This window comes from Eptesicus fuscus, chromosome 1 (genome assembly GCF_027574615.1).
Source record: "Eptesicus fuscus isolate TK198812 chromosome 1, DD_ASM_mEF_20220401, whole genome shotgun sequence".
Lineage (NCBI taxonomy): Eukaryota > Metazoa > Chordata > Mammalia > Chiroptera > Vespertilionidae > Eptesicus > Eptesicus fuscus.
Window position 1 is genome coordinate 79363120 of NC_072473.1, and position 15738 is coordinate 79378857.

The 15738-nt window shown below is 36.5% G+C and overlaps 1 protein-coding gene across 3 annotated transcripts in view; it reads right to left on the reverse strand.

The window, feature by feature from the left end:
- ACSL4 (acyl-CoA synthetase long chain family member 4) overlaps positions 1–15738 on the reverse strand; it is an 83551-nt gene that overhangs the window by 16453 nt on the left and 51360 nt on the right. For all 3 annotated transcript variants that reach the window (XM_008160120.3, XM_008160122.3, XM_008160121.3), the window contains exons 5-11: positions 13659–13768; positions 13401–13539; positions 10791–10941; positions 10513–10636; positions 7047–7118; positions 2369–2508; positions 1161–1333 (exon numbers count right to left, since the gene is read on the reverse strand). In XM_008160120.3, coding sequence (XP_008158342.2) covers positions 1161–1333; positions 2369–2508; positions 7047–7118; positions 10513–10636; positions 10791–10941; positions 13401–13539; positions 13659–13768 — 909 coding nt within the window. The remainder of the gene's footprint in view (positions 1–1160; positions 1334–2368; positions 2509–7046; positions 7119–10512; positions 10637–10790; positions 10942–13400; positions 13540–13658; positions 13769–15738) is intronic.

Genomic DNA, 15738 nt, shown 5'->3' on the forward strand with positions numbered 1-15738 from the left:
GTGGCCAGCTTTTTAAAAAAGGGTAGTCCAAGAAAAGGGAACAGAAAATACAAAGAAGTGGGACCAATAAAGCATGCATGAGAAATGGTGAGAAGATTGGCTTATCTGGAGAGAAGAGCCAGGTATGTATACACGTGGGGGGAAATGCAAAATAATAATGGGTAGGTACAATGGTGTCAGATTAAAGAGGTCTTGAAAGCTAGGCTCACTAGGTGTGAAGCAGTGTTTGAAGGTGGATGATTCTGACTGAAGTATGCAGGATGAATCAGAAGTTATACATATATTACAGTCAGACACAGCCATTGAAAGGATGTTACCTAAGAGCAGTATAAAGTAATAAAAGATTGGATGCTAAAGGTGGAATGTAGGGGAGGGAGTGATCCAGCGAATAAATGGGAAGAAATGATCAAATTTAAATATATTAAAAATAATCAGAGGATTTCAAAGCTTGAATGGTTTTAAGGATGATAACATGACTGTCACAGAGTTTGAGATAATGGTATTTGGACATTGTAACCATTTTTGGACACAATAAGTTGAAAGCTAAACTGGGATAATCCACAAACAATACTATGTCCATTGTTTCACAACCTGGGGTGATTCTGCTCCTCAGAGGATATTCGGCAATGTTTGGAGATATTTCATTGTCACACAGGGGGGAGTAAGTAACTACTACTATCTAGCCATTAAACATCCTACAATTCATGGGAGAACCCCCAACAATAAATAATTATATGGTTCAAAATTTCAAGTGTCTAAGTTGAGAAAACTGCTATAGGCTGTTGAAAATAACAGAAGAAAAAAACAAACAAGAAGTCAGGGCAGGAATATAGATTTGAGAGGGAGCAAAAAAAAAAACAACAAAAGTGATACTTTATTCCAAGAGTGCAGTTCTCTGAAGAAGAGAAAGAAAAGGTCATAGGACCATGATGACAGAATTTTGAGGACTAATAATGTGGCATAAAATACATATTTACAAGGCTTAAAAATAAGGGTACATATGATACTGAACTAAAAGTTTCTAAAACTAAAACTATGTAAATTTGCACTGAATCCTGATATTATTAACAAGGTATAATATGATCATGGTTTACAAAGGTAGCGCAAATGGGCTTTATGAGCAGTGACTAATATAGAATTGCCACGTTAAAAATGCTTACCTTCAGTAACTGTGCCAGCACCACACGATTCTGTCAATCCATAACCCTGACCAACTGGGCAACAGAAGCAGACATTCATGAATCGGTGTGTCTGAGGTGACAATGGTGCTCCACCAGACAGCATCATACGGACATTCCCTCCTAGCAGAGCCTTCACCTTTTTAAACAGTATCCTTAATAAAAAGGAGGAATGAATTATTGCAGTGCATGTATACATTATTGTTGGAGACATGCTAATTAATAAGCTCTGGGAAAGATTTCTCAACTTTGGTTGAGACATCAAAATTTCAAAACCACGGTGATAATGAGAGGATAACAAAGCAATAAAGAGTAACACCTTGAAAAAATGCCACATTGCCCTAGCCGGTTTGGCTCAGAGAATAGAGCATCAGCCCACTGACTGAAGGGTCCTACGTTCGATTTTGGTTAAGGGCATGGACCTTGGTTGCAGGCTCCAGCCTGGTCAGGGTGTGTGCAAGAGGCAACCAATCAATGCGTCTCTCTCACATCACTGTTTCTCTGTATCTCCCCTTCCCTTCCACTCTCTCTAAAAATCAATGGAAAAATATCTTCAGCTGAGGATTAACAAAGAAAAAAGAAAAAAGAAAAAATGCGACATAGACTCTTAAAATTTTTTTAAGTGCAGTGTTGGGAAATTGCTTTGATGCACAGTAAATGAAAGAAAATTATGATGTCAAAGGAAAAATATTTTAAGTTATCTTTGTAACATTTAGTCATCTATCTTATCTCCCAATGAAAAATATTTTCCCATCTCCATGCCCCAGCCTTGCATTTAAGTTATATTCATATACTTACTACACTATTTTATGAAAACAATAAATCAGAAACCTTCATGCAGAATAAATCTTAAAAATCATTTTTTTAAGTTAGAAAAGTCAGTGTTTTTAAACTCAAATGTCTTGATTCAAAAGTTTATTCTAGTTTTTCTTCATAAGACCAAGTTTTATAATTATATCTCAAATATTTATTCAATTATTAAAAATTGTTAAGTTGCCAAGATCACTGTTCAGGGTCCTCTGCTTGCTGTATCAGCAATGTGACTTAAAAGTAAATTTTAAAAATTCAACCTTATTATCATGGTGGTGATGCTCAAATTAAATTAAGTTGCCATTTACTTATTTATCTTCTAGATGTAAAAACACAAAAAGATCTAAAGACTAAAAATAGAGTCTTTAAAATGTACTTACAGATTACAAAGTGGTGCATCATATCCCTTTTTTATCTGTTCCAATTTGTAATCATACCCTATCTTGAACAGGGTTTTCTGAATATAATTCATCTCTTGGACTTTGCTCATAACATTCTTATAAATTCGATCCATGATTTCCTATAAGGTAAGCAAAATATTCAATAATCTGAAAAAATTATATGAACACTGAGATAGTCTTTAGTTGAAGATACCTTATTTATAATATCTTATGTAAATGTCTGTAGTATGATAAATATATTTACTTTATTACATAATTAATTTCACTGACTTGTCTACTATTTCAAAAAACTAAGGACAAGTATAGGGATCTCTTCAGTTCTATACATTAAATTTTTAAAAAATGATAATTAGATTAAAATATTCATCTCTCACATAAAGGTAATTTTTCAAAATTCTGCTCTTTCAAATATATTCACTTATTTTCAAATAGTGCCCAAACACCGAACTATGTTGACTGTAATCCTAATGTTTTTTTCTTTATTACTACTACCTTGTAAATCTTACAGTATGTCATAGAGCTTTACAGTTTCTTAAAATTGTGTCCCTGTAATTTAGGCATTACTATTCCATTTTAATAGAAGCTCAGACAACAAAAAGGAACAGGACTCATGCTCACAGTGCCTTGGAAAATTAAAAATAGGACTAGGTTTCAGATAATATAACTCCCACACTAATATATACAAAATAAAAAACAAAACAAACAAAAAGCCCAGACTATTACTAAATGATGTTTTCTTGAAATTAGTTAGCACAAATTAACGTAATTATTATATAAAATATACCTATTTATAAATACCTAGTTTTAAATAGTGAAAGTAGCAATTAGTGTAAATTCAGTTGTGCCATATAACTTTATGAATGGCTTTTAATAAAAGAGGGGACAAAGATAAAAAGCTGTTCACAAATGAGGACCGTAGAACCATCCCTTGTTTTTACTCTGAGTGAAATAAGACAAAGACAAATACTGCATAATATCACTTACATGTGGAATCTAACAAAGCAAAACATATAGAAACAGAGAATAGATTGGTGGTTACCAGGAGCTGGGGGTTGGTATAAATGGGGAGATGCTGATAAAAGGGTACAAACTTCCAGTTAGAAGTTGAGTAAGTTCTGGGAATCTAATGTATAGCACTCTGACTATAGTTAACAAGACTGTATTGTATACTTGACAGTTGCCTGAGGGTAAATCTTAAATGTTCTCACAACACACACACACACACACACACACACACACACAAATGGTTAACTGTGTGAGGTGATGAATGTGTTAACTAATCTTATTGTAGTAATCACCTCAAAATATATACATATATCAAGTCATCATGTTGTGCATGTTAAACTCACATCCTATATAATAAAAGCCTAATATGCTAAGTGTCTAGTCAGCCGTTCAACCAATCAAAGTGTAATATGCTAATGATATGCTAAGGCCGCTCAACCGCTCGCTATGACATGCACTGGCCACCAGGGGGCAGAGCTCTGACCAGTAGGTTAGCTTGCTGCTGGGGTCCAGCCAATCGGGACTGAGCGAGACAGGCCGGACACACCCTAGAGCCCTCCTACAGTCCCTCCCCAGCTGGCCAACATCCCGCATCCCTTCCTGGCCCCTCTCTGTCTAAAAATCATTGTGCATCGGTGGGGTCCTTCAGCCTGGCCGGAGCCCTCTCGCAATTCGGGACCCCTCAGGGGATGTTGGAGAGCTGGTTTTGGCCCAATCCCGCAGGCCAGGCGGAGGGACCCCACTGGTGCATGATTTCATGCACCGGGCCTCTAGTATGCTAATGATATGCTAAGGCTGCTCAACTGCTCGCTATGACGTGCACTGACCACCAGGGGGCAGACAGTCAAATGGTTGACCAGTCGCTATGATGCTCCGACTGGTAGGTTAGCTTGCTGCTGGGGTCTGGCCAATCGGGACTGAGTGAGATGGGCCAGACATGCCTTGGAGCCCTCTCACATTCCCTCCCCGGATGGCCAACCTCCTGTGTCCCTCCCTGGCCCTGATCGGGCACTGGTGGGGTCCCTCAGCCTAGCCTGCGACCTCTCATAATCCAGGACCCCTCAGGGGATGTCAGAGAGCTGGTTTTGGCCCAATTCCACCGGCTAGGCAGAGGAACCCCACTGGTGCATGAATTCATGCACCAGGCCTCTAGTAATATTATATGTTAATTATATCTCAGTGAATCTGGAGGTTGGGAAGGCTCCTGTGGCATTCAAACATGGTACAATGTTATTTTCTCCACTTCCACAAAAGGAATCACTACTGTATAACTAAAATATTTGTCTAGATCTGTGATTGAGAAATCCCCAAAGTTCTCTAAAAGGGCTGTATCATCCTATAAAAGTGTATGGGATGGCCTGGCTGGGTGGCTCAGTTGGTTGGAGAGTCGTCCAGTATACCAAAAGGTTGTGTGTACGATCCCTGGTGGAGGGCATGTATGGGAGGCAACAGATTGATGTTTCTCTCTTCTCTCCCCTCCTCTCTCTCTTTCTCTCTTTCTCCCCTCCTCTGTCTAAAAATCATTTAAAAAAAACACACACACAAAAGAACCCACACCTATCCTTGTGTGAGCGTTTTAAAAAAGTGTATGGGATGTTGAGGTTAAAATACCAGGTAGGAGGAGACAGATGTGTGAGAACCACTTGTACTGCTGCTTTCAATACTAGATACCAATCACAGGCACAGAAAGACCTCAATGAGTAAGGAACACACACAAGTACAACAAATAGTCAGGATTTATTATTAGCACATTAAGTCACCTTTTTACCTCAACCTAATTACATGATGTTCAATTCAGTGGTTTCCTCTGAATTCTCACAATGTGAATATTACAATATTAAGTGGATCTTTTAGGTTGACTCAGGAAAAGAACAGAAAATACTAGTAAAACTTACCAAAAACAATTCTCAATAAAAATGTTTTAAAAGCCTATTTATAGAGATGAGTGTGAGGAGCTAAGGGAACCAACAAGGTATGGGGAAGCATCAATGGACTAGCAACAGTTATTATCCCTAGGCCTGAAGAAGTATAAGGAAAGAAACGTTACTGAAACCTGAATGAGGACTGCAGCCAGGGAAAAGAACTGGTTATAGCCAATGGGAAAGAGACTGGTCAATGCATGCCTTGGACTCCCAAAATTGCAGCCCAACAGGGAAGGAGAAAAGACAGTAAACATGCATATCCCTGTCTCACACTTCCTACCCTCTGATCTCTCATGAGTGCCAACAATTGACTGAACCCAAAAAGAAATCAGAATGCAGGCAAGCCCTGGTAATTCATTCACAGAAGTTAGCCTCCCAAGACACAAAGTAAAGAATGGACAATGGACAAATAGAAAATACACAGCATATCAGCTAACTCTTGTTTATTCTTCAAGCTTAAATTCAGACATTAGTTCCTAGATTTCCCAGCCCTTCCCACTCCCTAACTATTTTCTTTGATAGGGACTCCTATACTTTGGATAATAAAACTAACTTACTATTTCCCAAAACAAAACAACAAAAACAATCCTGAATGGACAGCCACAGTGGTTAAGAAGACTTGGATCAGACTGGTAGAGTTCAAACTTCAACTCAACCACTGTGTGGTATGTAACCTTAGGCAAGTATTTTTCTTTATAAAATGTGGATAGCAAGACCTACCTAGCAGAGTCTTAGGGAGAATTAAATGAGATAATCTATGTAAATAAAGCACTTAGCACAGTGCCTTGAACATAGTAAGTACTACCCTACCTATTATGAGGAACATTTTAGTTTGTATTCTACAAACTAAATTCTACAGCACCTCTAAATAAAAAGGCAAATGCTATTCTGACTTATTCTAATTCTTTGGTTCTTTGGTAATTTCATAATTAGAAGCTAAAAAACCCTAAAGTATCTTCCATCTCTAATTCTTAGAAAAACTTACTTCATTATCTAATCTTAGACTTTCCATGTGCAAAAGCAATTCTGTGAAAGATATTGGGATTAGATTTAAAGTCTGATCATAATACAATCAGTAGTGATACCCATCCATCCCCACTGGAGTTTCTAAAGCCTAAAAGCAGTAGAATGTGTTTGATTATACCAACATTGCATTAAATATTTCAGAATTTGTCATTATAAGGCTATAAAATGTAACATCTTATTTGTATAAAAGGTGGTATTTCATATAAGGATTTTGAATAAGGAGAATTAAACCTTTTTCTTTGAGAGCTCTCAAATGACAGCTTTCAAGGTCATCATAGGGTCAGGAGGCCTTGATTCTAGACTCGGCTCTGGCTCTGTCACTAACCAGCTCCGTAACCTTGGATATGCTGCCTCCGTTCTCCAGGATGGCCTAGTTTTCTCCATTTTTTAAATTAAGTGATTAAACAAAATGATCTTTAGAGTATATTCTACCTTTAAAATATTATGACCAATTCTCAGTCTAGGTAATTTGACCTTGGCCATTTTCAGTACCTAATTTTCAAGTATTAGCGAACACTACCATCTATACATTTCAGAAGTTTGCCAATTCATCTTTCCCAATACTTAGCTAAGGTTTGAAGGAACATATTTGCCATAATATACACAAGAAAAATAATCTCAAAATGCACACAAATACCTAAGAACATTGCTTTTTTAAAAATCCAAGTTGCAAGCAACAAATGCCATTTATACTCTGCACTTACCGGAACAGCTGCCATGAGCGTAGGCTTCAGTACAGTACAGTCTCCTTTACTTCCTTTTTTAATTTTGCTGGACTACATTAAAGAATAAGTAAATAGGATTAGGGCAACTAACCTTAGTAAAAAATGTTATAATTCAAGTTTTAGCAATAACAAAGGCAGAAATTTATACATGGAATATGATCTTCTACTGCTCTGTGAGTTATTGGTTAGAACTGTATAAGAGCTTTAGTGCTTTATCCCATAGATTATTTCTTCTAGCACATTTCAGCCTTCCTTAGAGGAGAAACTATGATGCAGAAGAAAGGAGAATGGGATATTTTGGTAAATCAAACATACTTATTAATAACATTACCATCAAACACAGCACTGACCAGGCATTTTTCAATAAAACAAAACCCCTCACCTGAGGTAGATCAAACACTAAAAGAAAGTTGAAGATAATTTTAACTTTCTTTGATTAGCTAAAAGGCAAAGCCACCATCTCAGTCACCACTATGAACATAAATTGACATACAGAAATACTAACTTGGTAACATTGTGGTTGATAGAATACTGAAGACACTGACAGTGACCATGTGGGGATATGCACATATATTTGTAAATGTGTGTATTTTTTTCCAATCATTTCTTTTCTTACTTATATACATAAGTACTATTGGGGATTTCAAATGTTAGAACAGTAGGTAGAAAAACTGATAATTATCCATTAAATAGATAGATAAAAATAAGAATCTGCTATAATGCTGTTAGTCTGTAAGTTTAGCTGTGTCACATGTTAGCCGTGGCCAACACAGGCGAGAAGAAAACCAGCTCTTAAGGGGTCCTCTGGTACCACCAGCTCTGCCACATAGAAAGTTCTGCTGGTAGCATTTGATAGCTTTTATCCCCCTTTTATGACAAATAGAGGAAATAAAATAACTTCTTGGGTTTCACGTATGTGCAAGTGTGTGCACATGTGCAAGTGGAAACCTGCAAATCCACACCATACACAGAGGGCTGCTCTGTAGAGAGAAAGATGGGTTTTTATATCCTTCAAGTCCAAGCTGATATCCACGTGCTGCTGACCAGTTTTTGCTTTAGAGAGTGGTTCCAGGATAGCAGTGGCTACAAGGAGTCCTTCCTGGCTTTCTTTATTATTCTTAGTAATATTCCAGTTCTTGTCTTTATTATGATCACACTAACCCCTAGTTTTGACCATATTGCTATCATCTGCTGGCTTCCAATATGGTTTCTCTGGTCTTCCACCTTTTTCTGATTTCTTATGTAAGTGATACTCTTGGGTTTTTGATTCCTAGTCAGATTGAGGCTCTTTATAATAAAGTTTATTAAAAAGGTAGGGAGGCCCTGGCCGGTTGCTCAGTGGTTAGAGCGTCAGCCCATGGACCAAAGGGTCACAGGCTCTATTCCTGGCCAAGGGCACATACCTTGGTTGCAGATTCTATCCCCAGCCTCGGTCAGGGCTCGTGCAGGAGGCAACCAATCAGTGTATCTCTCTCACATTGATGTTTCAATGTATCTCCCCCCGCGCCACCCTGGCCCTGCTCCCTTCCACTCTGTCTGAAAGTCATTGGAAAATATATCCTCCGGTGAGGATTTAAAAAAATGTAGGTATGAATGCCCCTGACAGTATTATAACAGGATTCTAATGTACTACTTGGCCGAAGAGACAGTAAGAATGAAGTCAGACCAGCAACAGACTCCAACTGCCCCCGATCCCTACACTGAGGCTATTGTTTTCATAAAGTCAGTGAAAGCATGGGCTTTGTGTACTTCTCTGCTGGGGTGGAAATCACACTCAAAGCTTACTGAAACTTCATAAGCTGTTTTGAAAACATCTCTGAACATAAGAAAAACTCACTACAATGCATCAAATGTAATCAGCACTTTTTCTTTAAATTTTAAAAATAATTTAAGCCCCCGTTTCATTCATAGATCTATTATGACTTCACTAGATCAAGTTCTGTTTAGCAGTTTACTTGGTAGTTTACTTATTTTATTCATTACTATTCTAGTGGATTTTAAACGTAAATTTTTAGCTGAGTGGCTTAGTGAAATACAGCATGTTCTCCATCTTACAAAGAGGTTTGTGGTCCTTAAAGTACAAAATAGGTAATTATTTGGAACATAGAACATTTTCTCATGGTTAAGCCACTTAAAAGACAGATGGATTATCTTTGGAGGTAGAGTAGTGGTAATGACTATGAGGGGACACAAGGGACATTCTGGGGTTCTTTTTTCCCCATTGATCTAGGTGCCAATCACCACAGAAATCTACATATATATTCATATATTAAATTTAATCAAGCAGTACTCTTAAGGTCTGTGCACTTTAAGTTTACATCCAAAAACAACCCCCCCCAAAAAAAGATGGTTGCAATCTCAAAGAAATATCAAAAATATATATATTTAACTTTTTTGTCTTAATATTATAAAACCTACCTAACCTCCACCTAAAATGGTATGTCTACAAAAAAAGTATTACCATTTCTAACTGTGAACACCAAGGGGACATCTTCCTACTAAATGAATGTTCCATCAAGACTCCCAAATAAAAGGCAGCAATGCCAGGGGTTCTGAAAAATGACAGCTGGGCCTCCAGTGATGGGATCTCCAATGATGGGAGAGAACCAAGTCATTCCTACCTATAGTCAGTTTGTCTTTCAGCATTCTGAGCTCCACGACTCCCTTAGAAGCTCTTCTCCCCACCCCCACAGTGTCTGGCTGAAGCTTTTCTATAGCCAAAGAAGAAATTAATCAGAGCTCCGGACAGTAGGTATTAGATCTGTGAATTCAAATGGGCTTACAAACATAAATTAGCCATACCCATTATTTGACTTCCTGCTATGAACAACAGGGAGAAGGGAGAAGACTGACTCAGGGTAGAAATATGGGGGCTGCCTTTGATATACTGCAATGCTATCCAATATAACTTTCCACAATGATGACATGTTCACTATCTGTGCTATCCATATGGAAGCCACAGGAAACTTGAAATGTGGATAGAAAAATTAAAAAATTGAATTTTTCCAATTTAATTTTAATTAATCTGTATTTCAATATGTAGCTAATGGCTACTGTATTGGACAGCAAACTCTAGAGAAAACTCAGAGCAAAACAGGGCCAAAATCCTACCACCAAATCTCTCCAAAAACCCTCTAATGTTTATGAGTAATATGTCAGAAAAGGTTGTGTTTATATTCTCCATCCTAGCTCACTGAAATAAAAATCTAATAGAGAAAAGTAAGATAAAAGAAATTATTAGTTTCAAAATAATTTAAAAATATGTAGGTAAAACAATGTAAAAAACAAGTTTATTTACAACAGCTACTCATTGCTCATGGGAGCTGTTTTTGAAGTCAAGGAATAAGTTTTAGCTGAACTAAACTATCTCATGCTTTAGTAATATGTTCTCAGCCAAACAATGAAACTTGATATGATCATGCCAATACACTTAAAAGCTTGTCACCTGGTCAGAGAGTGTAAGTGGAGAAGAGTATCCAATTCTACAGCCATATGTAAAGCAAGATATCTCTGCTGTCAGTTCTAGGACATGAGCCAAAGGCAGGTAGCCAATATATGTGTCCTTTGGTCTAAAACAAAATAAGAGAAACATTTTAGCTTATTTTGAAAAGGCATTGTAAATCAGAAATGTCAATAACCTTATCATTTTAATATAGATTAAGTTCAGAGAATGCCAACGTGAACTCTGATATCTACAAAGAAAGTTGAATGATTCTCTCTTACCCCAGGCCAGGAATTCTCTCACACTGGCCTGCCATTCCAGCTATCAAATTGCTATGATGCATCATCACTCCCTTAGGTCGGCCAGTAGATCCACTGGTATACATGACAATAGCCATGTCTGAAGGAGTTGGTCTATTTGGAGGAACGCATGCTAAATGAATGAAAAAGCACCACATTAATGACTGGAACATATACAAACACCCATGATACCATCACTACAATCAAGGTAATAGATATACCCATCACCTCCCTGAGTTTTCTTGGGTTCCGTTTTTGTTGTTGTTAACTTATCTTTAAGGTGACTTCAACTCTAATATTCTAATATTCTAACATGCTAAGTTTTAAACAGCACATTGGGGTTTCTGTGTAACCTCTTTGCTATCCCAGAATACACCAAAATGTCCAAGAAGACAAAGATATATTATCAGAATTAAATAAAAGTTTCAAAAAATTCTTGGATTTTTAAAAATTAGTTTATATTCTGTATGATACTATAATCATGGATACATGTCATTATACATTTGACAAAACCCATAGAATGCATAACATCAAGAATGATCCCTAATGTAAAGTATGGACTTCGGGTGACTATGCTTTGTCACTGTAGACTCATCAATTGTAACAAATGTACCACTCTATTTGGAAAAGTTGACAGTGGGAGAGGCAGTATGTTTGTAGAGGCAGGGGGTATACAGTATGTGAACTCTCTGTATCTTCCTGTCAATTTTGCTGTGAATCTATAACTGCTCTACAAAATAAACTTTTAAAAAAGAATTAGTTTATGAAACTGAATTACATTTTATGCCCAAGCTAAACAGTGTAATTTTACCGCTGAAATAACCAAAGATAAAGTTATACATAAATTAACTAATGCTAATGCTCTTTAAAGATATCTACTATCAGTTTATAAACCAAGAAAATTTGAACTAAATCCTTCATTTGATGAGTAATGGATGCAGCAGCAGTAAATACAGGGTGGGGTAAAAGTAGGTTTACAGTTGTTCATATGGAAAATTATACAATAATTAATAATGTAAGAATAAACTCTGTTTCATGTATTCATAACTGTAAACCTACTTTTACCCACCCTGTATGTTAAGCTCTCTCCTCTGTCTAAGCACACAATATTACACTTATTATCATAACAACTATCTACTCAGATAAATTATCACAAAAAGATGTCTGATCTAGTATAGAAATGAGTGGAACTAGTGGTCTATTATGTTATTGATACAAGGACCCAATATCCCCATAGTTTATTGCCACCATCCTTTGATGAATCAGCAGAATTGGCAACAGATCCCTATTGATCAGGACTTCACATTTAAGTTTATCCCAATCTTGCAGGGTCAACATGGTGCTGAGAGACAATTCTCCATGGTCTTTCGAATTGCCAAACATCTTGTGAGTGCAGGCATTGACTTTATTCTAGAATATCTTTTCAAGAAAGTTTGCACAGTTAACAGCCTTGGAAGACAGAGATAGAGTCTCCCTCCAAAGCAAAGAGCAGGCTTGCTTACTGTCCAGTAAAATATACATAATCTCTTTCTCCAGGGCAGAGGACAGGTTTGCTTACTGCTCATTGTTAAGATTCAGGTTTCCTAAGATCAGGGTTCCTCTCCTATAACACAACCCACTGCAAGTGCAGGTGTCATCTAACCTTCTTCACAATGCCCTGTGGAAACTGGAGTGCAAGGAAGCAACATAAATGCTGAAACTCTGGGTACTGCTATTGCTGTGATTAAAAAACTGTCCTTCATATCTGATTCAGGAGCCTTGTATCTCCAAGAGGTGGTGGCAAGCTCACTTGTTTGTTTGCAAGTTGGTAAAATGTCAACCCCTATGTCATGCTCCACAAGTGATAAGAGTCCTATACTTGATACCTTTTATTGCAAACATATGTTAAGTCACTAATGATCAAATATTCATAAGCTAAACAGAGGTTCAACCAACATTTTCTTCTGCCAAAATGAATCCTTTCCTCATCTAGTAGAGTATCATTACAATAACATTAAACATGACAGAAAAAAATATTTAAATGGAATGTTTAATTTCTTCAACCCTCTTAGCTTCTCTGCCAAGTGTGGAATATAAAGTCACAACTACATAATAAGAAATAAACACAAAAGTTAAATGATAAACATTTATTCAGTATATTATTTAATTTCCACAACTGGTATTTTGCTACAAGGTTGACTGACTTGTTTCTAATGAAATACCAACTAAACAGCTTTGCAATCCCTAATACATCATTAAGATCACTAGAATTAAGCATTTTAAAAATGTACTGAATGGAAGGCCTGATACCTTTTTCTTATGTGAGGTCTAAATTAGAAGGTTATTTGAAAAAAAGAAAAGTTAGGCAGCAACCACCATCAAGTCTGAACCATTGTGTACATCTCTACTACAAAGTAAATTTTAAAACAGTGGTTAGCTTTAGAGGAAAAAGGGAGGGAAAACCTGAATACTATATGGTTTTGATAGTTTTCAAGCATTTTAAAACATTTTTAATCAAAGAATTTTAGGCTTTTCACTTACATCATTTCTTTTCCTAACCTACTGAAATAACTATGAATAGATTAATAAATTTGTTTTAACTGCTTTACTTACAGTTTTCTGACTTGGATCCCAACTCTTCTACTGATTGCATGCTGTGAATCTCAAATCCTTCAGGGTATTCTGTTTTATTGACAGTCTTATTGTCCACATAAATGATATGTTTAACACAATTTATTTCTAACAATGCAGTCTGTTGAGCAGAAAGAAAATTCAGTTATTAAATATGGGCCTGCAGTAAACTCAATTACTGAACATTTTCCTGTCCTGTCATATAACAATACCATAATTAAAAGAAATTGTAATACGTACCTTAAGTTTACTTTCCAGAAGTTCAACACTAGTAATCAGATAGGCAGCCTCAGATTCATTTAACCCATGAACTACAGCTTCACTGCCAAGTGTTGCATATAAAGTCACAACTACATAATAAAAAAAAAAACACAAAAGTTAAATGATAAAAAATTATTCAGTATATTATTTAAATCAACCTTTAATGATAGGCATACTCACAGATGGAAAGATATTTTATAATTTAACTTGACTTCACAGTCTTTGCTATATTATGCTTCAACCTTGCCTCAAATTTCCTGATATAGTATTCCAAAACTTTCCTCACAAATTCGCAGAATTCTAACTTTCTAAACCTGAAGAAACACAGAAATACAGGAAGTGCCACAACTGGTCAAAAATAGGTCATTTAAGATGGTCAAGGCCAATAGGTTCTGGCTGAACTTTTAAAAAATTTTTCAGATTTCCCTAACCGGTTTGGCTCAGTGTATAGAGTGTCAGCCTGTGGACTGAAAGGTCCCAGGTTTGATTCCGGTCAAGGGCATGCACCTTGGTTGCGGGCACATCCCCAGTAGGAGGTGTGCAAGAGGCAGCTGATTGATGTTTCTCTCTCATCAATGTTTCTAACTCTCTATCCTTCTCCCTTCCTCTCTGTAAAAAATCAATAAAATATATTTAAAATTTTTTTCTCAGATACATTTTACATTCAATAATATTTTATATTCATTTCAGGTGTACAGCATAGTGGTTAAACAATCATATACTTTACAAAGTGTTCCCCCTGATATTTCCAGTAACTTAGTGGCACATACATAGTTATTACATATCATATTATTGACTATATTTCCTTTCCTATGAAGTATTTTACATCTTCATGACTATTTTTTAACTACTAATCTAAGCTGTACTTCTCAGTCCCTTCACTGTTTCCTACAGTTCCCCAATCCACTCCCCTCTGGCAACCATCAGTCTGTTCTCTGTATCGATGAGTCTGTTTTTATTTTGTTTGTTGATTTATTTTGTTCTTTAGATTCCACATATAAGTGAATTTTTTTCTTTCTCTGACTGACTTACTTTGGTTAGCATAATACCCTCTAGTTCCATCCATGCTATTGAAAATGGTAGGATCATTCTTTTATATGGTCTGGCTGACCTCTCAATGAAGGTCAGAGCTATTCCAGCAAGGGCTCCCCTGTGACACACACTTTCATTGGTCATAGTGCCAAAGAAAGGATAAGTCTTTGAGAATCCTCACATTTTGAGGATCTCAAGTCAGAAGATAGGCCATAAATCACATTCTCACTCCTAAGAAGCTTTCTCTGTGGGTCTCATGTCCACACTTATTGGAGACCTCTAAGCCTAAATTGGAGTGGACAGGGATATCTACTCTTTAGGATCTAACAGACAAAGAAAACATAAACTGAAACCCAGAATAGTTAGAATCAGAGGACATCTGCTAAACTTAGATAGGCTTGGAAATTCAACTCTAGGCTGGTAACCAAAACAGCAACATGGTTAAGAACTGCTACTTTTCACAAGCTGTTGATTGTTGAAGTTGGGTGATGTATATATAGGGGATCATTTTCATATCTATTTTTGTTTGTTTGAAATGCAAACCCTTGATTACTACACCACACCTATAGTGTTCTATTTCATTCAACAAATAACTGAGTGCTGGCACTGTTCTGGGCTATTAATAATTAAATATAATTTCTTGAACAATGGCTAAAAAATATACTCAATTTTACTTTCTGGACAACATAATCTAATGCCAGTTCAAGCTGTCACATGCTTCTTTCACAAGTAAAATGGTAAAAGTACAATAAGAGACCTTGAAGTGAAACAATGAACTAGAATTATCTGAAGCAATGATTTTTGTGATTATTTGTGGGTTACTTCCTAAAAAATGCCCCAAACCCCAAATCTTTCAAGTACAATTCACTTCCAATTAAAAAGTAAAATTCTAAATTCTATTCATTGAGCAGCCAAATCTCATACTAGCTCTTAGAAGTTATTAACTTTAACAGGAATTGTCAGATATATTTTAACTATGTTACATACTGTTTCACAAACATAATTTAGGCAGATAAATGACTAAAAG